We start from the raw sequence: 27,880 nt of genomic DNA on the forward strand, positions 1-27,880 counted from the left end.
GGTAAACCAGGGCCCATTTCCGGGCCTCTTACCAGTGTTTGGGGGCTGCCACTGCAGCTTCCATCCCAGAAGCAGCAGCCAACACACCCCACCATCCTAGGCTCCTGCTCCACCCACATGACTAAGACTATCAGGGTCTGCCTCCAGGCCACACTCCTGTGCGTGGAGTCTACCACTGGGGCTTCCATCCATTCCAGTGGATTCCAAAGCACCCCAGCATCCTAGTCCATTTCTCCACTCACAAGACCAGGAAGTGGACAGCTACCAGAACACTGGACTTGCTTACACCCACCATAAAGGAACCCTAGTCCCACACCCACCAGGAGAGGAAGAGGCACCTTCTGGAACCCACTGCAAGAACAGATGGGAAGGAGACAATATAAAAACACAAGGAGCAACAGAAAAACCAATATGACACCACCAGAGTCAGGAGACCTACACAAGACTGGAACACCACAACACAAATGAACCACAAGAGAATGACATTAAAAGCAACTTTATGAAAATGATAGAGGCCCTAAAACAGGATATGAGAAAATCCCTTAAAGAGATGGAAGAAAAAACAATCCAAAAAATGCAAGAAATGGAGCAAAAGACAAAGCAAAAATTGCAAGAAACAATTCAAAAAGTGCAAGCCTTAAAATCTGAAATAGAAATAACAAAAAAAAAACCACAGTCTGAAGGAATGCTGGAAATACAAAAGCTGGGAAAATGGTCAGGTACTACAGATGCAAGCATAACCAACAGAATACAAGAGATGGAAGAGAGAATCTCAGGTGTTGAAGATACACTAGGAAAATTAGATTCATCAACCAAAGAAAACTTTTAAGTCCAACAAATCCCTAACACAAAATATCGAGGAAATATGGGGCACTGTGAAAAGACAAAATATAAGAATAATAGGTATAGAAGAAGGTGAAAAAACTCACATCAAAGAGCCAGAAAACATATTTAACAAAATAATAGAAGAAAACTTTCCCAACCTAAAGAAAGACATGCCAATGAAGTTGCAAGAGGCTTACAGAACATCAAATAGAGTGGACCCTCCCCCCAAAAAATCCCCTCCACACATAATAATCAAGACCCCAAACATACAGAAGAAAGAAAGAATATTAAGAGCAGCTAGGGAAAAGGGCCAAGTTACATATAAAGGCAAAACTATCAGAATTACACCTGACTTCTCCATGGAAACTATGAAAGCCAGAAGGTCCTAGACAGATATTCTACCAACATTAAGAGACCACGGATGCCAGCCAAGATTGCTATACCCAGCAAAGCTTTCTATCAATATAGATGGAGGAAACAGGATATCAGTATGGAGATTCCTCAGGAAAATGTGGCTCAGTCTACACAGGACCCAGCAATTCCACTCTTAGGCATTCACACAACAAGGATGTCTGTTCAACTATGTTCATAGCAGCATTATATGTAATAGCTAGATCCTAGAAGCAACTAAGATGCCCCACAACTAAAGAGTGGATAGAGAAAGTGTGGTACATTTACAAAGTGGAGTATTACTCAGCGGAATAAACAAACAATGGAATCTTGAAATTTGCAGGTAATCTGATAGCACTAGAAGAAACCATCCTGAGTGAGGCAACCCAGTCACAAAAAGACAAACATGGTATGTAATCACTCATATATGGATTTTAGATGTGGATCAGGGGAGTGTCAGCCTACAATCCCAGTACCAGTGAATATGGGAAACAGAGAGGATCCCAAGAGAGATGTATGATACCCCAGAGAAGTGGAATGAGCCAAGATATCCTGAGAAGATTGGGAACATCAGGGGAGGGGAGAGGGAACCAGGAAAAAGAGAGGGGGGTAAGAGGAGGGGAGAAGGCATGGGGGAGCAGGAAGGTTGTGTCAAGGTAAGAATAGAGGAGAGCAGAATGAGAGATATCATAATAGATCAAGTCATTATAGGCTTGAGGAGAGAGCTGACACTAGTGAGATCTCCAGAGATCTCCAAGGATAATACCAACTAGCAAACTAAGCAATAGTGGAGAGACTTCATTGTTAGCCCCTCCTTGATGATAAAGGTTGATGACTACCTTATATGCCATGCTAGAACCTTTAGCCAGTGACTGATGGAAGCAGAGACAGGTACCCACAGCTAAACACTGAACTGAACTCCTGGAATCCAGTGACAGAGATGGAGAAGTGATGAGCAAAGGGGTCAAGACCATGCTGGTGAAACCCACAAAGACAGCTGACCAAACAAGGGGGAAGCTCTTGAACCCAAACTGATGGCTGAGAGTCCAACAGGGGACTGATCCAGATTCCAAGAATGTAGTGTCAGTGAGAAAGACTCAGAAATCAGTGGGGCCTTGGGTAGCAGATCAGTATTTACAAAAGCATATGAATGAATTTTTGGAAGCCAATCCAAATAGAAGGATGCTCTCTCAGCCTGAACACATGGGGAAGAGCCTAGTTCCTGCCCTGGAAGAAATGACAGACTCTGGAGATCCCCCCAAGGAGAGCCTCACCCTCTCTGGGAAATGATGTGGGGACTGGGGGGGGGGCTGGTGAAGGGACAAGGGAGGAGGGGTGGGAGAGGGAAGTGGGATTGACATGTGAAGCATTCATGTTTCTAATTTAAATACAAACATATCTTGAGGAAAACAATTATACTGAACAGTATGTGTTTAAATAGGGAAACATGGGAAACATCAAATATAAGTAAACAATGAGAATCTTGAAATAAGGTATGAAGCAAACAGACAAGTTACATTTTGTAATACTAAATTTCACCATCTCTTGTAAAGGTGAGGATAACAAAGTACATATTTCAAAAATACTGCTATAATCATATGATGCTTGACCTTAAAGTCAGCCTCTAAAATCTGACAGACATGTGACTTTGGAGAAATTATAAACTTAAAAACATTGTTCCCTCTAGTTTTTTCATTTATGAAAGGACATACTGTTATATATTCTCCTTATTTTCCTTAAAATCCACAGGTTGTTTAAGGTACACACACACACACACACACACACACACACACACACACACACACACACAGAATTCAACAAATTCTCTAACTCTTTGATTGGAGAAGAAAGAAAACCGGTTACCAAGCTCAACCATCATGATAGTCCTTTCCTTTGAATGCAACATGATAAACATGATATCAAAAGATAATAACTTCCTGAACTTTTTCTTCATTGAAAGACGTGTACAGGACTGGATCCATTACTAAGTGGCAGAGTGCTTAACTAGAATGTACAGGCCCTGGGTTCAATACGTCAAACTAAAATGTGTGTGTGTGTGTGTGTGTGTGTGTGTGTGTGTGTGTGTGCTTGATGAGTGTTATACAGCTTTTCAATATCATGCCTTAGAAAGGAAAAGCCAATCAAAGTGATTCTGATGTCTCAAAAAAAGAAAGAAAGAAAGAAAGAAAGAAGGAAAGAAAGAAAGAAAAGAAGAGAAGAGAAAAGAAAAGAAAACTGGAACACACCCTGGAGGGACACCATCAGTGTATGACACAGAAAGGGTCCCTTTAAACCACAGCATTCGAATACCCCATCTTTTTCTTTTGTCTTTCCTAAAAATCTGTATCTAATTAATAAAACTTCAGCAACATTCAATCTCATTCACAGGTATCCAATTTTAATGAGTTTATCTATTGATCTGTAAAGTCAAGAGTAAGACAAATGAGGTACCATTGTGCCTCAAAGCATTCCAGTCACTGAGCCACTCTCTAGCCAGGGCCCTCACCATGCCTGGTAATATCAGGCCACAGCAGCCGAGTTCAAGGGCTTGTGTGTGTTCCACAGTGGAATGTGCTCCATATGCTTGACTCAGACACGTGGGAAGCATACTACACGGACACAGCAAGTATGCAAGTAAGAGAATACGAGTCCAAGTGAATGGGTAAAACTGAGTAGGAACCCTACTGTGATTCCCTTCAGGGACAAGACTTCCTGAAGGACAGGTGAAGGTCTATCACTCACAGGGTCAGGACCTTACATACTGAAGTATACCTGTAGGGATTGCCAAAGATACACAAAGTCCTGTGCTGACTGGCTAATTATAATCTGTAAAAGAAGCATGCCGCCTGGCGGTGGTGGCGCACGCCTTTAATCCCAGCACTCGGGAGGCAGAGGCAGGCGGATCTCTGTGAGTTCGAGGCCGGGCTGGACGGACAGCCTCCAAAACAATACAGAGAAACCCTGTCTCGTAAAAAACAAAAAAACAAAAACAAACAAACAAAAAAGAAGCATGTCTATTGGGGTAAACATTATATTGGATATTTTTTAAATGGTTACTTTTTATTCTTCACATACCTAAGGAAAACTCAGTGAATACCTCTGCCAAATAGTTTCAGAAACTAAATTTCTTGACCAAACATAAAAGAGGATTCAATATCTCATCTTAAAACTGCCTATTATCATGACATTTGTCAAATACAGAAACATCTGACCACTTCCTTTTCCCCAAAGAGGAAAAGGACCAGACAGCAAATGAAGTCTGTACTCTGCAACAGGAAAAGGTGATAGACAGAATCATAGCAAAACACTCACAAATCAAGAGGGAACAAGAAAAGTGCTGAGAGATGAAATGCTTGCAGAACATAATAGCAAAAACATCTCTGGAGAAAAGCGGCACCTCATGGTGACTTAAACAGAGACAAAAGGGAATAAGATCCACTTCAGTGACTGCACTCAAGACGTGGTAATTTCATAGTTTATAGAAAGTCACTTGAGAATGACACAACCCGTTATTGTGGTCTAGCTTTACAAACAGGAAAAATACAACTTCTCTATGAGGGAACTGATGGGGGAAGGACATCTACAAACCACCTGATGAACTGTATTAACAGTAAGATTACCCTCGGTTCTCATTTAGATAGAAAAGGAACTTTACAAGGGCAGTTACCTTTGAATTTCAAAGATAGATATGCTACGGAAATAGAAAAGAATAAAAACAGAAGGGGATGTCCCAGCATATAGGGCAGGGAATAACTAATTATTAATGGAGTTGAGCCTGGAGCTGTGTAGAAGAGGATGCTGGGGTGAATTATGCTTGGTGAAGCTGGTACTCACAGCTATCTCTCTTGGGTAGGACTTGCTGTGACATCAGTGATAGAAAGGGGCTTTTACTAAAACTTACGACATCAGTGACTGCCACTCAAATTGAAGCTAACACAAGCATCCTCTGAAGGGATTGGTAGAATTACTGGGCCCTGCTTCAAGATCAGGGGCTCACTGGATCTGAATTAGACCACACAAACATTTAAAGAAGAGTCCAGCTAATGCAGACATGGCTGGGAAAGCCACACACTTAATAACATGTAGCCACATGATGAGTGGACATGAGGCTCCATCAGAAAACTTCAGTTCTGGATCTTACACAGTTTTTACCAGGTATCAAGATGTACAGTTTCTTGGGCCCCATTATTCAAGCTCATGATCCCATGATTCCTGAGATTAAAGAGGAAATTCTTAAAGGGACCTGTGTGTTTAGTCTGAAGGGCTTACAGCTGAAACCTTAAAAACAACCTACTATGCAAGGGAAACATCACAACATTTACAAAGTGGGGTAATGTCCAAATGGAGAGAATATATCACCAAAATGACAGGGAATGAAAGAAAAAAAGAGTCCGGAGAAAGCACAAGGGCAAAGAACAAATTGGAAACATGATTATCATAGCCTTTAATCAAATCACTGTGTTACAAGATCATCCATTAAATGTGCTTGCTAGGTTGCCTTTCAAATGTCCATCATTCATATATACTCATAGTGCAGTGCTACTATCTATGATGAAAGATCATTTTTATAACAAATTCACTAACAGTGAAGGCTAATATTCTTATAAGAGGCAACATATAAATTACAAGGAAATTCATCTTCCATTTTGAAACACATGATAATGGTACTCTACAGTAAAAGTCTCCAACTGCTTATTGCCAGTTTCTGTGCTTATCACACACCCAAAAAATTCAAAGAATGCCACTGGTTTACAAGTGAATGCCAGTCGCCACCACATTTGAAGGGTCTGTTTTAGATCTCATGGGCTGGGAAATCATTAACATCAATCAATACAGGAAGAAAATGATGAACAAATCTGCATCCCAACAAAATGCTATATCACAATCAAGGAGCTACACAAATTGGGGATGAACTGGAGCTCTGGACAGCACTTTGCAAGCTGATGTGTGCAGAAATGGCCTGAGGGCCCCTTAGAAAACAGTCTGCTTTTCAATAACTTTCAAGTAAAGGGTCCACTCTGGTAGTACTTAGCACATACTGGTTTAAAAGGCTCCAGACACTTCCTTGCTACTCCTGAACTTAGACAACAAGATGTGATGTCAAGAGTAATATATGCTTTGGGCTAGGTTTTTTTGTGAGTCTTCAAAGGAATACAAGAAAATCTCCTGCTACTCGTCCCACTGCTTTAAAGGGATGAGGGAAGTTGCAGGAGAACCAATGAGCAGGGCTCCAAGGGAACCAGAGCATCAGATTATGGGTAATCTTCTCAGTGAGCCTAGAGCTCAGCATATCACAGGTGATTCATAACTATTTCTTTTCATTGTTAGTTGTTCACAGGAGCTCCAAGCAGTGTGGGAAAGTGCCCATGAAAACATCTAGGTGGCCATCACTTTCTTTCCTGGCACCTTGCCCAGCTAAGGCATTTGGCATTGTTTGGTAAACTGTCACAACTATCTGTGTGTGTTGGGGGGTATGTATATACATGCATGCAGGTGGAGGGCAGTTTCATGTCAGGAGTCTTCCACAATTGCTCTGGGTTCTATTTTTGGAGACCGGGTTTATCGATATCTACAGCTCATGGTTCAGCTAGATGGCTGGCTGGCCTATAAGCAGAGGGGATGATACTCCTCTGTCCTTCCCAGAGCTGGAAGGCCACATAAATGCTGATGCATCTGGCTTGCTTTTCCGTCTTTTACATGGGGCTGGAACTCCAATGCAGGCCCTCATGCTTGCTCAGCCATTGCCCAACATCAGCATCACTTCTCAAGCCTTGCAGCTCCGAAAACACAGTGCTGAACAGAAAACCAGAATCACAGATTCTGATCCTAAGGTCTAAGTTCTTGGCACATCTCTTTGCTTCAATTTTTTTTCATTTCCTTCTTTTACCTTTTTCAGGTGAAAGTAAAACAACTCTTTTGAAAGAATCTAATTGGCATCATCAGCATTTGGGTTAATTGCTTGGTTTGGCTTTTAATAGAGAATTAGCTCCATTTCTACGATTCAACCACTTAAGATAGGTTACCCTATGCAGAAAAAAAAAAAACAAAAACACAACAACAACAACAAAAAACAGATAGTGCCCTAAACACAAGATGGAGTGGCATTTCTTCTTACCTGCTACCCAAATCCAACAGCCCTGGGTCACAAGGATGCACTGAAGTTCCTGAATCACTTTTGTTTTGGTCTCAAGCAAGTCAAATCCAGAGGACCAAGGGTTAAAACTCCAGGACTATGGGTTTATTGTCTCTGATCCTAAGGCCCCTGAGTATTTCAATAGCTACCTAAGTGTTTGCTCAAGAAGATTCTACTGAGTTCTAATTGCAAAAAAGGGATGTGTTGAGAATGCTTACATATAACGATTAATGAAAGAACCCCCAGATAAGCAAGAAGAAAAATAATTAACTAGGATTTATGCCAGTTGGCCCTTGGGAATGCTAATATGTGCACTCAATGGGTTCCAATTCGTAAGACCTAAAAGCATCCTCAGGAGATGGTCCCCAAAAAGCAGATAAAATAACCAGGCATACTGAAAAATGTTCTCTAATTGCAAAGCAGGAACCACCCAAATTAGAATAAAAACTGCAGTATCAACGATTCACCCAGCCCTGCTGTGTTATTTCCACAGGTCTGCAATACAGCAAGCCCTGTTGTTCAGGACAAGCAAGAAAGGAGGGATAGCTCCCGGTAGAAGGACATGGTGGGAAGACTTACTGTTGGCATTCATGCTGAGGACCACAAACCTCAAACTCCAATCCTACTAAGGTACCTATCAGAGAGGCTTTCTGTGGAACTATCATTACTGTTACAGTCGATGGTTTTGGCCACTCTTTTGGTATCTGTTTCCCATTAGGTATTTGTTTGCTCATTAGCTCTCTTGTCCTTCTTCCCTTTCTACAGTGGTAGCTCCAGGAAACAGACTTCTATTCATTCACGCCCTCACCCGCAGTGGCCAGCAGAGAGACTGACATACTTACATAGTTCATAGATGCCATGAGCTTATGTCTTGGAGTGACTTCTTGTCCCTTTGGTCATTTCTGTGGTTTGGAGGACTATTTCTGAATGATATTGGGGCCCTTGAGTATAACTATCCTGACAGGAGTGAAAATATTTTAAAGAAAAATCTGCACCCCTCCCTTTGGATATCCGACTACTGAGACAATGGATCCCACCATTTTCAGCAAAGGGAAAGGCTGAGAGCCTGATATTAGTAGGAGGTCAGCTTATCTCAGAGAAAGAGATTTCGCCCATTTCTCACAACCTGACAGATCACCATGCAGTAGAGACTGGAGTAGAGACAATGATGGCTCAGTGATAGAAAGGACTACATATTGACCAGGACTGCTGTGTTATACATACCGCTGGCTCCCTGTTTAAACACAAACCTCGTGTCACTACCCCTAAGATACTTCAGGAGCTGGGAGCATTGGATTTCTTTGTTCTTTCCCCAATGTGGCATCATAGTATACATCTGCCATTTCTGTTTTTTTATCATTACTTTGTCTCTGGAACTATCTACTTAAGAGAGGTGGCAGAACCTAGGCCATAATGGCTGCCATGGCCCAGGCTCTGGCCCAAACAACTCTGGTAACATGAGGAGACCTGCCCCCGACATGCCTGGAATACACTCCCCACCCAGATAATTTCTTCAAAGTACGGGTACAAGTCTCTAGCTTGTACCCATGGCTGAGTTCCTTCTTTAATACTTGGTATATTTTTGGAGCCTGTTTCCCTAGAACCAAAGTATCTATTTGCCTGAAGTTTGGTGCCTACAGTAGTACAGACTGAAGGTGGTGACACTGGCTGCCTGTTCAGATCACCCCTAAATCATGTCAGGAATTGCTCCCAATGCCTGGATGCTTATTCTCTGTCGTCTACCCCTGTTATTCTTCCAGGAAGCAGATTCACATCTCTCCTGAAAAATGGCTACTAGACAGGAGGTCATCACATCCTCTATAAAGACATCTTGTCATCCTTAACTCTGCTGGGATGAGTCTAGTTCTAGACCTGTTGGTCTCCACCAGTCTGTCCCATTGTCCTGCAGTCTTTACAGAAACATGGCCCTGTCTTCTGCGAATGGAACTGTTTCAGAAGGAGACAGTTTAGTAACTTCTGAAGCTTTTCCTCCTGCTGTAGCACTTAGCTAGATAACTAATTTGGCAATAAGGAAATGTGATCTGACAATACAAATTGTTCTGAAAAGACCTTCTGGGGAACTGGCCATGCTCCATATATGCATACAGGAACAAGAGATACTAAGATACATAAAAATGATTGAACAAAGCAAAAGAGAAGCGAGAGAAACTCAGGAAAGACTTTACAGCACAGACACATATGACGATAAAAACATCTAAAAAGCTAGGGCCAGACCCTGGGTTCAATCTCTAGTACAAAGGGAAGAAAAGAAAAGAATAGAGAGGAGGAGGAGGAGGGAGGAAGGAAGGGAGGACAAAACATGAACATAGCACTAAACCAACTATGAGAAGGACACTGTGTATAACATTTAAAAAAAAGACAAGAAGGCAGAGTCATGTCTACTTTGACCTTTGTTGGAAAGTGAGCATCAGGTGAGAAGCATTTTCTCCTCCTCTATATATTTCTGTAATAATTTTGAAGTTGTTATGGAATTATAAATAACTACCGGCCTTATACATTTTAGCATGCAGACCACTTTCCAAATGTGGAATCACATGCACTGAAGATGACTACACCAGTGTCATACAGGGAACAGGGTTCCTCATTGCTCTACACAGGAACCCCTTTCATGGTTATAAGATGCTCCTTCGAAATAATGACAACATTATTAAAGATAGAGGGCCAAGTCATTTTAATTCACAATGCCCATATGGGTTTCAAGTCAGATTCAGAGACTTGTCACCTCATTGAGAAAAATAGGATGGGAGAGTGCCATGTTTCAACTTCACATTGCATACAATGTTTCATGCTGAGTCAGGAAACCACTACTTTAAATTCTTAATAAAAGCTTTGCGTCCAAAGACAAGAGACAGGATGAGGAAAAAGTCTCAATGTATATGCTAGAGCCATTGTATTAATCTCAGTATACATAGCCTTGTATTAAAAAAAAATCACTGTGTATAACTGTGACTTAACAATGAGATCTTTTACACATAAACAGCAAAACCCACAAACAGGCTGGTCCCAAAGAAGAAAACAAAAATGCTAAACAAAAGAAGAATAGTAGTTTTGGTTAAATGGTCAAATGAGGAGAAATGGACCCTGTGTTGGAAGTAGGTACCCAGATACTATCGACTAAGATGAACATAATTCAATTATAAGTGTATAATCCTTGAATCTATATATATTTTGACCTTTAACATAACAAGAACTCATCAGTAATCAGAGCTGTATGTAAAGTTATGCGTGTAAAGAGGGTCAAAGCACCCAAAACGCCATCTAACAGATCAAACTAAACTTTTATATTTACAAAGATACCACTTAGCTACTAAAAGTAATTGACAATTATAGGACAAATAAAAACATAAAAAAAATGTGAAAAGCAGTAGACTGCATTATAGTGTTGATTGTGGTACTATATGTATATCAAAACTATTATGTACTTTTTAAAAGCCTATATACATGTAAATATGCATTTGATGGCTTGTTTAAGATAGGCAGTGACTCCTGTATTGCAAGTTTGTTAACTTGCTGTTTTTGTGAGGCTGGCCTTGAGCTTTTGATACTCTTGTCTCCCCTTCTGAAGTGCTTGGATTAGAGGTTGGTGCCACCACGCCCAGATATCATTTTTACACTTTTCTGTGTTCTTCCAAGTTACTAATTATAGAAGAGGGGATGCTATGTATAAGACTTTCTAAAACAGAGACGGATAAGCAGGGACATGGCTTAGGAAAGACCACACAGATATGCAGCTCAATCACAAGGTGATCTTCCCTAATTCCAAACCCCTTGGCAGGGGAAGTGTTGAGGAAGCAAGGAAGGAACTGTGGAGTATTCTCAGCCTCCCACATTCTGAAGCTTATCTCACCAGATTATAACATCATCCACTATGGCTGAGTAGGGCTCATTTTACCATCTTACTGCAGCTAAAAAAACCAGAGATCTCGGTCGAAAGGTGTCTAGCCCTGTTTTTCAGAAATTATGTCCATAAGTCAGCTTTTCACATTTACTGATTCATCTATCAAGCTTCTTTGGACTCTAGACTAAGACTTTAAGATAACAGTGACTCTTCTAGATACCTGGCCCTCATGAGATTATTATTACTGTTATTATTCTGAAGAGTCAGGCGGTCTTGACACCACTCTGGTCATTATTTTATAGCTGTTGCATTGAGCAATTCTCTGGGTACAAGGGGGAGAGTGATATGAAATGATTAAAAAAAAACAACTTAACTTCTAATAATTATACATTCCCAACCTATTTGACATCATAATTTGATTAGAAGCCTATTTTCTCTGTAACAGTCTAAAGGCTTCTACATACAAGATGAATAATTAATTACTGAGCATGCTGGGGATAATGACAAGATTTGAGAAGGCATACCTAAGTCACTGAGGTTCTTCAAGCACTTAACATGAAACAAAAGGAGGTACCTTAGAATGTGAATTACGAGAAGCAAAGCGGACAGCACAACCTTTTCTCTGGTTTCTAAGTACGTCAGCAAGGTCTGACATGGCAGTGCTGTCACATACCTGAAAAGCATATCAGGTAAACTAGAATAAGTCTGAGGTGTCGTGGAGAGGGGGCCTGCTCAGAAACTTGATTCAGTCAGGAAAAGAAATGTAAAATAAACATAAAAGCATTCAAGACAGCAGAAAAATCCGTGTCAGCAAAGGACAGAGAAGAGGAATCCAGGACAGAAAGTTTTCCATTTTCAGCGTATTCAGAATGATTCAATAATAAGAAGCTATTCTGTGCTGACCTAATCATTACATACTAATAGTCAGTTACCTATAAATAGATGTAATTTCTATGCTTCAATTAAAAATGAAAATTGACTTGCACCTATTTTTTAAATTTCTTTTATTTTCATGTGTATGGATATTTAGTCTCTGTGTATGTCTATGTACCATGTGCTTGTCTGGTGCCTACAGAGACTAGAAAAGGGCATCAAATGCCCTGGAATAGGTTTACAGAGGGTTGTGAGGTACTACATTAATGCTTGGAATCCAATCTACGTCATCTGGGATAGCAGCTAGTGCTTTTAGCCACTGAACCATATTTCCAGTCCTTAAAATATACTTTAGTAAGTGGATCATCTACGTACAATAGGGAGGAGACTAGATAATTGTCTTTAGATTGAAAAACACAAGACCATGTTCTTTAGACTAAATGCTCAGGAAGACTATGATATATAGAATGTCTCCCTAGGAATCTGTAAGGTTACTCAGAGAACCATAAACAAAGTCACTTATGATCCTTCCAGTACACACCTGTCTATATACCAGAAGGACTCTAGTTCAGTATATCACAGAGATGTTTGCACACCCATGTTTCCTACAATATTATTCGAAATAGCCAAGACATGAATCAGGAGAGCTGTTCCCTGAAAGATGGCTATATGAAGATACAGTGTAAACAACAGAACTTTACTCTGTCACCTAAAAGACCAAAAGTTTAGGTTAATTTGCAATAAAAATGAAATGGATAGAGATTGTCTTATCATGCATAATAAATCACACCCTGAAAGAAAGATAATTTTTTCTCTCATATGTGGAATCCAGACCTAATTAAAAAAAAAAAAAAGACTTGAAAACAGGCCAGGCATTGGTGGTACATGCCTTTAATCACCGCACTCGGAAGGCAGAGGCAGGCAGATCTCTGTGAGTTCAAGATCAGCCTGGTCTACAAGAGCTAGTTCTAGGACAGCCTCCAAAGCCACAGAGAAACCCTGTCTCGAAAAAACAAAAAAAGAAGAGGAAGAGGAAGAAGACAACGACTTGAAAACAGAGGACTATTTGGGAAGATGAGAAGACGAGAGAAGCAGAAGAAGGATGGCAGCTGATAAATCAGGGTGCGTAAATCAAAGTACAGAATATGCATGCATAAGAATGTCACCCACAAAACCATCACTTATATAGGGAATACACAAAAATAAAAAGTTTGTGTAAAAGTTAAAAATCCAAACAAAGAAAACAAAAACAACAAAGAAAGAGACTTAGACCTAGACTCTAATCTGCTCAGTCCACGTCAAAGTACAATCTATTTTCAAACAACTTGTAAGGAAAAGCATACAGGGCAGCTGCTCTGGGTATAACCAAAGAAAACAAACTCCTGCAAGTTTCAGTGACCTAGGAAGTAATTGTTCACTTGCAGACAGGTATTCAGTCTACAGAGACCCAAGAAGTAAATGTTTACTTGTAGACAGGTAGTCACATCTCTTTGCTCTATTTCTGAGTTTGACCTCAGAAAGTCTCTCCATCAGCAGACTCAGGGGAGTTCCAGGACCAAGCCACCTTGGAGCTGCCAGAATGGGGTTGTTATTTGTTCTAGGAAAGTCTTTAAAATTTTATCTGCTTCAGTTTACCTTTTAACAAACTTCCTGCCTCTGCTATAAACAAGAATTATGGAAAATTGTAATATTGCTTTGTCTTTATATATATAAAAGTATAGCACTTTAAAATATTTTATTTAAACCAGCCAGGTCTACAAGAGCTAGTTCCAGGACAGCCTCCAAAGCCTCAGAGAAACCCTGTCTTGAAAAACCAAGAAACAAAAAATAAAAAAATAATAAACAAATAGATAGATAGAGATAGATAGATAGATAGATAGATAGACAGATATAAAATGTTTTATTTAACAGATAGCAATCCATAACATTAGACTAAAAGTCATTTGGGGATACCTAGCCATGGAAAAAAGACCAGGTGGTTTTACTTCTCTTGCCTCCAATTCTAAAGAAATTGAAGCACATACTACAGGACTTGTGGAGATAATCCATTCTCAATTTTATATCAAACAATTCTTTCAAACATGAATTTAATCTTATCATTAAACTGTATCCTTGACTATTCAATTAGAGAATCATTACAAGGGAATGAATCATTTCAACCATCCAATGTCTGAACACAGTCAAGGATTCATGTGAGAACACTGAGTCCTTACGAGAAAACACTAAGAAACAAAAAAAGTCTAGTGACCTCAGTTTCTTCAAAACACAGAACTGTTCTTGGAATGTGTTTCCATGCTCCTTTCAGGTATGGTGGATAGGAGTGAGTTTACTTCAGATTACTTGCTATTGCTTGCTGATTTTATAAATGATTAAATGATCCTTTATATGCTCCTATGAAAAAACATGTGTTTGCCATGTGTGGTTTGTCCTTATGACTGCACTTTACTCGGTGACTCTTCAGAGAATAGCTATGGCTATTGCATGAGACTTCGGTCAGCTTCATTTTTAGTCCCCACTCCTAGGTTCATGCTGCCATCTAGAGTGATAAACACTCCATCAGTTTCAAAGGCGCACATACGGCAGGTTTGGGCACAAATGGACCTGTTCTGATGGCTCTCATGTCTACATATATACATTCAGTCTAAATCAAAGGTTAAAAAATGACAAATAACTGACCATTAAAAATGAAGACACGAATTTCTGCTGTGCTTTAGAGATGACCCTAAAATAATGTGCTGTTTTCACATCTTCTTTCTAGAAACGGTGATGTAAACATTTAGAAGATACCCAAATGACCAACAAATACATGAACTGTGTTCAAATTCATAGGTCACAGAACAAAGTCTTATTAACCAACCACAGTGTTGCCACGTACCTGCTAGGATGTTTGAAACTGAAAAAACGGGCCAGTACTACCACGGAAGATGGCAAGAGAACAAGAGTACACAGCACTTGACACATTACATTCGAAACCAGGTAAAACAAACCTGTCTTAGCACACAGGAAGGCAGGGATAACCTTTTGGAAAAAGGTAAGGTTAGGAGAAGGATTTGGGGGTAGTGCACATGGGGAAAAAGAGATATTTCCTGACCTGGCTGGCCATTTCATACGTATACACTCAGCTAATGATAACTCTTCTAACTGTAAATTTATAATTGTGTTGTTAACAGTAAAAACAAATGTTGAGGTTAAAATGGTGAATTTAGAAACGTGGTATAGATAAATAAGAAGGCCCCACAGAAAGTACCCCATGCTCCAAACCAGGAGAATGTGCAAGGCATAATTACCCTTTTACTAGTGGGCAGTTTATAATTATCATTCCTTAGATACTTTAAATGATACCATCCAATAAAAAGTCCCCTCAAAAAAAGATATGCAGATTTCAATTCTTATAAACTAAGCAATCTTTTTTATTAGGCACTTTATAAAAGAAACGAAACTAAGGCACACCAAAGTTGAGTCAAATGTCCAAGTTTCCACAGCACTAAGTAGTAAAGACAGGGTTAACCTCAGGCAGCCTGGCGGCTGAGCCCCATAAGGAATGCTCTCTCCTCACAGGAGGCTCTGCCTTCTGGCAGCACATTTCCTTCTGGCAGCTGGAGGGCTTGGAAGAGGCACTCTCAAGCTGGCCACAAACCAGGAAGCACAGTCCAGACAAGCCAGATGCTTCACCAATGCCACTCACCTACTCTGGTTTCTCAGAAGAAGGCCCCCAGAGGCTAACAGACTCGGTTAATGCAGGCCAGCAGAGGGGTTATTGATGAAACTGTGCCAACTGGTCTTTGCTTTATTCATTAACACAAGATACTTCACATAGGCCAGATGTTGTATCTGGAATTCTAAACTCAAGAGTTAGAAATACAAGCCAAAGCTTATATTTACAATAATTTACAAAAAAAACCAAAAACCCAAGGACAGCACTCTGCATAGCACTCTTCTTTGAAATGTGCCCATATTCTTAAAAACTTCACTTTCTTTCATATCTACTCCTGTGTTTAAGAGTTCTGCTCAGAGTTCTGCAAGACAAAATAAAGATCCGATGAGGCCTGTGCTCCCAGCTTTTGTCTCCACTTAGGCCCTGATGGAAAATACACGAATAAAAAAATACTGAATGATAAATCTCATGGGAAGTCACTTGAACAACTCAGCCATCTTGAAGACTCCTTGGTTTAGACAGCGTAATAGAGGAATTCTGGGTCATATGTTATAAACAAATACACAAATATGTTATGCAGATGTTTATGTTGAAACATGAAAACAAGTATTTGGGCTTCTTTGACAAACAAAAGAAATGTAAAAGTTCAGAGCTATAGCTAACACTGTGGATAGAAACATGGGAATCTGGCATACTTTTCTTGAATGATGCTGTGTTTCTTACTTTACCAATAAAATTAGGTTGTTACAATGAAAACAGGTGTTAAAACTGTAGGTTTGGTTTAGCACTAATAAGCCATTTGTAGTTCTGAGTTTCTGTGAATGTAACTGATTAATTCTTATATCTAACAAGACAATACTTCGAAATAATTAGCTTTGAGTTCTTGGAAGCGCTACTTGCAGGCAGGTGGACAGGGCTCTATTAGAAATAATTACTGCCAGAACTACAAGCTGTTTCTTTGCAAAAATCAAATCAACTCCTCTGTACCTTTTTTGCTGTACTGTGTTTTGTTGTGTTTTGTTTGTTTCACTGTTCTCTGACTTGCATGAACCAACGCCAGGACTGAAATCACAGATTACATTTTTCATGCTTTTTAACCCGCTTAGGAATTTCAAGGTTTGGAAAATGTTCTAGGAGATGAGCTATGCATTCATTTTCCTGATATAGTGTGAGGGAAGTAAAATGACTCCCACATCCCTTTATCCATCCCAGGATGACAGCCAATCTCAAAAGAGTTGAAACACTCCAAGCATTTAAAAATATTCCATAAGGTGAAGTCAAATTTTTGGAAGAGACTATTTAAACAAAAACAACAAAAATGGCTCTGCAACTCACTTTTTAAATCCCTTACACCCTGTACTTTCATGAAGTTAAAATTCAAAAGCAGCTACTAAGAAAAGATGTTTCAGCCAGGCAGTAGTGGTACATGCCTTTAATCCCAGCACTCAAAGCAGAGACAGGTGGATCTCTGTGAGTTCAAGGCCATCTTGGTCTACAGAGTGAGTTCCAGGACAGCTAGAACTGTTACACAGAGAAAGCTGTCCAGAAAAAAAAAGTTTCAAAGAAAAATCCTAATACTTGTATACTAAATGTAACCCTCAGTGGCTCTCTATCAGTAACATAAGTAAATCTAACAGATGCTAATAATCAGTGTTTTATTACAACCATTGCCCTCTGATACCTTGTGGTTCAGATAGTCAGGTACCATGTGTCACATGTTAGTGGCACCTATAGCGTGCACTTCATCTGGGGATCTCCAGGAGGAAAATAGATTCTTCCCTTAGAAAGCAGTGTGAAGGCCTGTGCAAAACAACACAGGATGCAAGAGCAAGAGCAGCCGGCGACTGAAGAGACCCAAACAACACAGGCTGCACAAAACATCTTTCCCTCAATACCTCTGATGGGGGAATGGCTTAGACTGCAGTGTTTGGTATTCTTGGACAGCACTGGAGAACTGACTATATCGTACAGCTACTGCTATCTTAACACTTGTTTTAGAATTAGAAGAGTTAGCAAATTGTAAGGTAATTCATAGTTAGCAAACAACAAGACACAAGAAACACTGACAAGACTGCACACATGGAACCACACTGTGTGAACACAAAAGGCTACCGCCGGTTCACTTCTTATTGAGAGGCACCCACATGAAGCAAGCTGTGGTGCAGGTCTTAGGAGAGAGCGTCAACTCCGGTTTTGGTTTCATTCATGATTTTTTTTCTAAATTTCTAATGTTTTCAAGTAACTTAGTAACTAACAAAATTTATTAAATACGCTAGCAATATTGAGATAACAATACTTGGATGAAGTTTAATGCAAATGATTATGATATACAGTTAGCCCAAGTCCAGTTAAAAGAACTAAATGAAAAGTACACATTTTAAAAAACAGAGACATTCTATATAAGTGAGCCTATGTCTGTTACCCTTGATGACAAAAGGACAATTACAGCAAAGCAAGGAACTGACCAAGAACTCATTAAATGCCTGCAATACCCCTAGCTGGGCAGTGACTATATTCCAGTCCACTAAACTGAAGTTACAAAGAAAAGATTTATACAAATCAACAACAGAATTTAGAAAACTACACTCAGTAATTTACTACTTAATCTGTGTGTTACCAACTGTCTATAAAGGATGGAGATTAAACCACATGTAGAAACAGCAAGGCTATTGTTTCTTCCATATATTATACACTGTGATGTGTTATGCTATCATTCTATAAATTCCAAATATTCTGATAATATCTTCAGGATTCTTACAAAAGGAATGTGAGGCTGAGTCCTAAGTCAAGTAAACATAGCACTAATGGTTTGGTTTCAATTTCCCAAATACATGCCAATCAGCATCACATCACTGCTTGACACACTGTTTTTTATGTTGTGTTCCAGGGCCCATGACTTTGTACACAGTTTATGAAATGAGACCCAGGAGCTACTTATAAGCCTTCAGCCAAGCAAAAGTCAAATTATCATATACTGCAATGAGTAAGTACCACAATTTGTACCTGAGGCTGCAAAATACATGTTGTCTTCTTCACTCTTAGCAGCAAGGGCCAAGCTGCATCATCTGGAGGCAAGAAGTCAAGCACTATGCCATATTTCTGTTAAAGAAGAGTTACCTTGGGATCAGATGTGAGCAGTTTGAATGCTTGATAGACTTGGGCTTCCTTTACACCACCTCCAAGGTCCAAAAAGTTAGCTGGCTTCCCTCCATTCAGGAAAATAATGTCACAAGTAGCCATGGCTAATCCAGCACCATTCACTGAAATGCAAATAGCACATGACATAGGACAGACCAATCAGCACGGAAAAAGGTATATGAACACCCAGAGCCAAATGAAAGCCCTATCATTTCCAAGCCAATCTGTGCCCTGGTTGGAATTCCATTCAGCTCATAAACTCATACCCCATTTTTGGTGAACAATCAAAGTAAGTGTATCTAAAGAATAAGTAAGAAAATAGGAATGATGAGGATTCATCAGTAATTCAAATCAAAAGAAACAATTAAAGGGATGCACCAATTTGGCTGCAGATTCTGGAAAGGCTCCGTGTAGGAGAATGGGTAGAAAGAATAAAAACTGAGCAGTAGATCAGTGCTCATCCCTGGAATACAAACAGACATCGTGTGTCTATAACACAAAGAGGGATGCTCTCCCAGCCTGGACTCTTAGGGGAGTGCCTGGATACTACCCTGAGTGAAATGACAGACTCTAGATATCCCCTATGTGGAAGGAATTGGCAATAGGGTGGGAGGACGGGGGAGGGGGGCATGGGGGGTGCGGGAGGAGGGGAGGGAGAAGGAACTGGGATTGACATGTAAAACAAGCTATTTAAAATTAAAATAATAAAAAAGAAAGAATAAAAACTGTGAGGAGTGTCTAGCTGTTCAAATGGATTAAGCCAAGAGTGACACTTAGCTTGTCCCTATGAAGATGCTCTCTGAATGTGTACCCTTTTGTGACTAGTGCAACTTCTCAGGGTTCTGCTCTTTCTTCGCCTACTGCAGGCATGCATCTTCATATGATCTCATTGACAGCAACTCAAAGGAGAAATAACTAAGCCCATACTAGCAATCCCTTGATGCTTCTTCTGTAAATCAGTGTAAGAAGCAGAAGCATGGTGGTACAACCCTTAGAATACTGGCTCTCAGACCTAAAGCAGGCTGAGCCTTAACTCTAGTCAGCCCAAGCTATGCAGTAAGTAAGTACCAGGACAGTCTGGGCACATGTATAACCCTATCTCAAGAAGCAAAGCAACGGGCTGGAGAGGTGGCTCAGTGGTTAAGGTAAGAGCATGCACTGCTCATCCAGAGGACCTGAATTTGGTTCCTAGCACCTAGGCTCACAACTACCTACCTGTAACTGAAGCTCTAAGGGACCTAACACCCTCTTCTGAACTCTAGGGCACATTTGAAACACACACACACACACACACACACACACACACACAAAGAAATCATGTTAAAAATCAAAAACTTAACAGAAGATGTTAATTACTAACCCAGTATTAAAATTAAAATTAAAATAAGACAATTTACAGATCTTTCTTAAGAAGTGAAGTAGGATTTTAGCACTGAATTCCTGCTTCCCAGTGCTAACTCTTATCGATCAATCACACTTCCTTTGCTTATGTTTAATTATAGAGAATTACTGTCCTCAGGTAACAAGGACTGGGGGTGTTGCAACTCAGCCAACCATTCAAGGTAAAACACCTTTCTCTGACCCTTGAATGGTCCCAGAAAAGCCCGTGAAACATGATTATTTTAATTAAGGCGGGGGACACTACAATAAAAATCAGGAGTGTGGGGACCTGTATCCTAGGTTGGGTTAATGTGTATCAAGAAGCTCAGCATACAAAGTATGTCTTGGCCATCATAAAAAGAGCATGTGTGTAATAAAAGATCTTCAAGAAGTGTGCAGTGAAATTAGAGTTTGTGAGACACATTCATACAGAAATAGCTATCTTTAAACATACCTCATACTGTCCCCTTTCCAAATGGCTACAAATGTTGTGAGCATGTTTGCTTATTGTGGCCAGGAGGGTGTGACTGATCAGAACCATTCAGACAGCACTCCCACCCACAGCAGGAGCTTTAGGTATCAATTGTAATTGGATGCCATTTTCCATTGTATTGAACAGTGAGCTGTTGAAGTTTCTTCACTTCTTAATATAATGATGCTGTTGTTTTAATGAGCAACAAATCTTTTTTATTTTAATTCCATTAAGAAAACCTCAGTTTCCAGTGCAACGAATTGTTTCTAGCAGAAACACAATCGTGTGCAATTAAGCTGGAAGCAAATAAATCACAGCACTAGAAGCCGTGGACAATAACTGAAATTGTATTGCCTCTACAGACCCATTCTTATCTCAGCTGAGCAAGCCATTTTCACTAAATTAGAGGACTATGTATGATGGAGCCCGTTGTTTGACTAATAAATTGGCATAATGAATGAAGGATTTTGGCAACTGGTTACCATTCAATCTGAAACGTTAGTGAAATGGTTAGAATGCATGCCCTCCACTCTTTCCTCGACACCCTATTTAACTGTCAACTTGACATAGCCTGCAGTCACCTGAGAAGAGAGTCTAAACCAAGAGACTGTCCAGATCAGACTGGCTGGTGGGCAAGTGTGTGAGTGATTATCTTGATTAATGAGTTAGGAAGGTCCACTATGGGTGGCACCATTCCCTGGGGAGGTGGACCTGGGCTGTATAAATAGTAACAAAAGAGCAACTGAGTCTGCAAGCCTGGTTTCTGCTTCAAGTTCCTACTTGAGTTCCTGCCCTGTTTTCCCTCAGTGATGGACTGTGGCCTGTATGCTAGATAAACTCCATCCTCCCCTAAGTTTCTTTTAGTCAGAATGTCTTATCACAGATACAGAAAACAAATGAGAATACTCTGAAAAAGTAATTTTGCCTCACATGGTTCCTAGCATATGATGCTCGATAGAAAGGGGAAGTTGTAAGTTTTATTAAATGAAGTTGAGATGCTTTAAATCAATGGTTGTTTTACATGGGCATGTGTGTATGTGTGTGTGCACACACATGCAGATGTGTTTGTAGGCCAGAGGTTGGTGTTGGGTATGATTCTCTACTGCTTCTGCACTTCATTTTTTAAGATAGGTCTCTCACTAAATCTAGAGATCACCCTTTGGTTAGACTGGCAGGACAGTCAGCCCTCCCAATCCAACTGTCTCCCACCTCCATATAATTGTGAATATCACCATATACCATCATGCCCAGCTTTTATGTGGGTAGTGAGATCTTCATGTTTGCACAGCAGTCACATACCAGTGACCATCTCTCCAGCCTCTCAGTATTCTTTTTTGGATTGCTGCTATTCACCATAGACACCTGAAAACATCTGGACACTTACCTTCTTTGTTCCATTTCTACAACTTTAGCTGTCTCTAGAGGAGGGAAACACTACCGAACTTTATATCCTGAATAACCTACAAGAACAAAAGATTATCCAATCCAAAATCTCAGTAGAGCCAGAGCTGAGAAACTGCTTTAAATCAGCGACCATCAATCAAAGTGGATCTTTGAGAGGACATGCTGCTTCCATGTAGCAATATAAGAAACACTTATTTTAACAGCAATTAGTAAATAGTATTTCAGAAATCCTATAAAACTCCATACTTGGGTCCGGTACTTACCAAAGCAGGCAATGTTCCCATCAAGTCCGATGTACTTGAGATCATATCTGGCAGCTTCATTTTCAATGGGCTCATTCTCTGATTTGTCGTCCATAGCAAATATGTCCTTTTGTCGGAATTCAGCATTGTCATCAAAATTTATCTTGGCATCAAAACAGACAACTAAATAAAGAGAAAAGAAGGCCAAACCTGAGAGTCTTAGGAGTCTATAACCTGAGTTCTTCAGGTCAGCAGACACAGAAGAAAAGAAGGCAGGCACTCCAGTTCTCTCACAATGTAGGCAGGAAAGACACCATGGTTTTCTTGACCTTTGAACTTTTAGGCTACAGAGACAAATAGGACAGAGCCCTCTGTTCTGAGAAAATTTGCACTCTAGCAATGAGGACAGTAATTCATACATGTCAGTTTTTGCTCAATAATACAACAACAAAGGCTGCCAACATTCACTTAAAGCTACAAGCTAGCACACTGCATCCTGAAGTCATGGTTATAACTGTATCACATATAGTTAATATGGTACAGGTAAGCATGGCCTCTCCCTTTGGTGCCAAAACAAAACAAACAAACCACGGTAATGACACCATGTAAGCCTTACATTTTATTAGTACCCTCTTAGTATTCTTTTAATATTTGTGGCCTTAACGAAAGAGAATGCTGAGTCGGAATGCATACTTTATAATTTGATTCCAAATTCTTTTTCCTCTCAATATTAATTAAAATTGAATATATTTAAGGTATATAGCATGTGTTTGATATGCACATGTATTTTGAAATGACAACTGCAGGAGACAAACTTACACATATGTCCTTCACAGATTTTTTTTTCTTTTCCTTCTAACTTTTTGGAGTGAGAAATCTGAAATCTGTTCTTTGAACCATTTCTAGCATGCATTACTAACTCTATAACCTTAGTAAGATGGCCTTGATTGATAGTAGGGCTTGGTTTCCTCACTTGTAAAGAAGCGGGAAAACAAACCCAAGTGTACACACTTCCTTGACCTGGGAGTCTATCTCTGCTTTGGGCAGAACCATCTTGTGATTTGTCAGGTTTGTCAACGACAAGAGGCTAGGCATCTCTGGCATTACAGTCTATATCCCCTGCGAGACATGGACTTCCATATTGTACACAAAAAGCTTGTGCACAGCAAAACTCACTCTATGAACACCTTTGATTACAAGAACTGCAAACAGGACATTTAGGGGATGGCTTTGGGAAAGAGGACAGCATCTGCAGTATCTGAACTCCAGCATGCTTATTATTTCCCTTGCAGCAGAAACTTGTTTTCTGTTCCACTATGCCATCACAGTATTCTCTGATTGTATCTGAGATATTAACAAGCAGGTATCTTTGATCAAACATTTACAGATGTTGTACTGTTTGTTTGAACATTACTGAGAAGCACTTCACTTTTAAAATGGGAGCCATCATTTCCCAGGACTTCACAGGAAAGCAATGGCCATGGCCAGCTAACTCCACTTGCTTCCAACCAAAAGAAAACTGCTGCTTTATGGTACCTTGAACTCACAGGCACCAGGGAGATTTTTTTCCAGGTTCTCTTGCACATGACTCAAGTGTTTGGAGTAGGTCTGTGCAGAACTTGTAGATTTACATCAAGAAGACTTGGTAGAAAATGAAACAGGTCAAAAATTACATAAACGAGTACTGACTGACAAGAGAAACTCTTACATAGAAGCTGACACCTGTTTAGGTCCCAGGTCTTGCCACAAACTTCCAGCGACTGCCCACACTTCGCATACATGGAGTGAATGAGTAATTACTTTCTACAATAGTGTAGCTGTAATGAAGGAATTCTGCAATTACCAACGGAATTGGCCGGTGCTCTGTGCTCCCTGCAAAGGCACTTTCTTAGCAGTTAATGATCAGTATAATAATCAATAGAAAAGCAACTTCATTCTTGGCTTTCCACTGGGTTTATAAATACATTCTAATTAATTTATTAGTAATTTTACCTCCACCATTACTCACTGGCAAGATTACTTGTAAGTGACACCTTCAAAATGAATGGGCAAAGGCTATCAAATTGACTTTCTAAGTGAAGACTTGCAAATAAAAGAATTCTTGGTCAAGATCAATAAACCAGTAAATCAAAAGAGTTCCAAGTTAAACTTTGCCCCTTAATACAAAGAATACAGTTGCAAGCTGCTCCAGAGAAACCATAATTAATGGAGATGTATGCAAAGTTCAGAAGGTAGTCACAACCAAATGCGTGCAAAGCGAAATTTTCGAAAAATTTTGTGTTATGATGCCCACACCAAGTGCAGAAAGGAACTTGTTTGATGACCAGCTTGAGAACTCGACAGGTAACCCAGTGCTTGAAAAGGAGGGCTGTGGGAACTACACCAGAGCACCTACAGTGGCCAATGGCCAGCTACTCTCTGTCTGGTAATACATCAATGTGTACAGATTAAGAGCTCTGGGAAACTAAAAAACTCCATAACTGTGAAGTTAAGTAAGAATAGTTAGTTAAGAAGGCATATCCAAAGCTTGGATTGGTGGTATACACTGTAAACTCAGCACTTAGGAGGCTGAGTTAGGAGGATTTCAAGTTAAGGTCATGCTGTCTGTCGGTCTGATATACTTTGGTCTGTTTAGTGACTTCTACATGACGATGGCAACATATCTGACACAGGTAACTTGAGGAAAGAAGCGTATATTCTGTCTGGTGAGTTCAGTCCATCCTAGCAGTAAGGTGTGGCTGACCAGCTGGTTGTGCTGTGAGAGCATGTTGGCAGTGCCTGCTCACACCAAAGTAGAGCAGGAAGCAGAGAAAACAGGCAAGAAGACTGGTGTGGATGTAACCTTCAAAGTCCCAGCGAACTGTTCTGTCAGCTATGTCCCATGTCCCCAAAGTCCCCTGAGCGCGAAACTTTAAAACAGCTTTACAATATAGGGGGTAACCCAGTGTTAAAAAATGAGTGTGGGGGAGCAGGTCAAATTGAAAAGGTAGCAGTTTTCAAATCTAATTCTTGGCACAGAAATCCTAAAACCCTGGAAACTTTCTAAGCAATGGAGCTATTCGGTGGATGTTTTATTCCAATACTTGGCCTTTGGCTCTGTTTTCTGATACAGAGCTTAAGACCCCCTAGGGATTTCCTGGAAATAAGTTGAAATTTCCTTTGTATCTGACATCGATAGAAAGTGTTTCCCAGAATGCAATGATACACTGTAACAAATGACCAGAGCTGAGGAGCAGGTTGTGAGGACACTGATGTAAGCTGGCTGGCCAAAAGTACCCAAAATAGACTTCTGCCTGACATCAACGGCGGGCATCGGTCTTGTGAGACAGAACCCTTAATATGTGACTCTGACTCCCACAATCTGCATACAGTATCAGAACCTGACTGAGTAATGGGACACCTCGCTGGTGAAAAACAGCCAGAGAAGTGGTCAGTGCTGAGAACCTAACAAGAGAAAGACTGAGACATATATTTCAAGGTCACAGATATTGTGCTGCATTGCTCAAGCAGTTAGTTCTGGTTACATGACTTCTCTTAAGCTCCTAGCCCTTGTCTATAAACAGGATCAGAGTTGTTGTACTACGTAGTATTGGCAGTAGGAGAAGCTATGCATGACACTAAGTCTCCCAAAGGAATATGATTACCAGCATGGCATTCTACATGCTTAGAGCTTCCCATTATTGTAGCTCAGTTTATGGAACTCTTCTGATCTGTAAAAAATACTATAGTCCATATTATTCCTTTACTAACCCTACATTTCTCTTTAGAGTAGACATGGCTCTGGGCTCCCTGCTGTACTTGATCAGCAATCATCTGAATACAGAACTGTTAAAAGCAAGAATTTCAATGACTAGCATTTTTAACAGCATAACTGTCATGGCAAGTAAGTTTTAGCTGAAGGGTGTGAGACTTTTGATGACCCTCAAGTTAAATACTGTTGCATATGATGGCTAAAGATGTGAAAAGTTTCACATGGAGAATCTGCATCAGGGGTGGCAAATACGTCTCTCAGGTCAGCTCATCACCTGTTTGTTTTGCATGTAAATTTCATGTACATTTATGTGTACATTTACATATTGTCCAGAGCTTCTTCACAGGAAAACAGCAGAAATAATAACTGCAATACAGACCACAAGGTCCACAAACCTCAATATGTTTACTCACACTTTCTAACAACCCCTACTTAGATACACCTCTCAGCATATCTATATCTTGCTTCAACAGACGATTAACAACCCACATCCATAATATTCTTATGTAGTCAAAAAGGTACTTAGCTTAAGAATGTTCAACTATCAGGAAGAATGAAAAAGAGAACAAAAAAAGCTATACAAAAGGAGCAATAAACCCCTGCATAAAGAAGAGATTAACCCATGTATACCGAAGGACTCTGAGATGATCATTTCTCTGTTGACACGCTTCCAAATGTACTTGCAGAACTGTCCTGATATAGGAGGACTCATGTCTGTGACAACAACAGGCCAATGAAATCAATGTGCCATCTTGATCAAACCTTAGCTTTCTCACTTAATTCAACAACAAACCACGATAAAATGTATCTTCAGAAATGGGCAGCTTAGCTCAGACATTAAGAATCTCAGTGTCACATAACTGAAACCTCAGTTCTATAGAAAATTCATCTTGAACAAAAACCAATCTGTGTACAAAGTAGAAGAAAAAACATACCTATTAATATTTATAAAACAATTTCTACCATCAAAAACATATTGTTACATGGTTGATAGATTATACAAATGAATTTTCCTTCTGAACAAATATCAAAGAAAGCCAAGGTAGTTATATTCATAGGGTGTTTGTGATGTTTTGTTTAGTGGTTTGAGAATCTGCAAGCTGCTAATTCATCCACCTTGATGGAGAACATGACTGGCAGTGAGAGACCTCTGACCCCTGAGTTTCAACAGAAGAATGAGCCACTGAGTTAAACAAAAGAAAAAAGTGCATTTCAGAAGGAGACATACACATAAAAGGAACAGAAAAACAGCAGGAAGTACGACTGTCATAATTAGTTTGGAAAATAATCTGTCTTGAAGCAATGTGCTGTGTTTGATTTGTGATAAATAACCATAATGTGCTATTCAAATGTGCCTTGCCAAGCCGGTTTTAAAATGCTGATCTTTAAAAGGAGTTCCACTTTCCATTAAATATTGATGTTCCAAGAGTTGTATACTTCTTAGAACTTTCCTCCAGTTGCTATGAAGACAAAATAGATATGAGGTGAGAGGGGGTTGGGGGAATATAGAACAAGAAAGGACTGTGAAAATAGACCTTTTGGATAATGAGAGAAACAGAGGACACCCACTAACAGCATGGGCACTTGTTAGCATGAAGCAACAGGGTGGTTATTTAGGGAAATCTGAAGAAAGAAAGGAATTTGATGTGCCAGTTAACTTTGGATCACCCAGCTTTAATTCTCAAGGAATCTGGGCCACACACTCAGTGTTCTAAGTTGTTCTTACTTGGTTAATTCAGTGAATGGAGGCATCTTCAG

The 27,880-nt window shown here is 39.9% G+C and overlaps 1 protein-coding gene across 1 annotated transcript in view; it reads right to left on the reverse strand.

Annotated features, from left to right (window-relative positions):
• Suclg2 (succinate-CoA ligase GDP-forming subunit beta) overlaps window positions 1-27,880 on the reverse strand; it is a 256,446-nt gene that overhangs the window by 79,878 nt on the left and 148,688 nt on the right. The window contains exons 8-9 of the mRNA XM_040739204.1: window positions 22,393-22,554; window positions 18,853-18,995 (exon numbers count right to left, since the gene is read on the reverse strand). Coding sequence (XP_040595138.1) covers window positions 18,853-18,995; window positions 22,393-22,554 — 305 coding nt within the window. The remainder of the gene's footprint in view (window positions 1-18,852; window positions 18,996-22,392; window positions 22,555-27,880) is intronic.

Source organism: Mesocricetus auratus, unplaced genomic scaffold (assembly GCF_017639785.1).
Source record: "Mesocricetus auratus isolate SY011 unplaced genomic scaffold, BCM_Maur_2.0 Super-Scaffold_100676, whole genome shotgun sequence".
In the NCBI taxonomy this organism is placed as follows: Eukaryota; Metazoa; Chordata; class Mammalia; order Rodentia; family Cricetidae; genus Mesocricetus; species Mesocricetus auratus.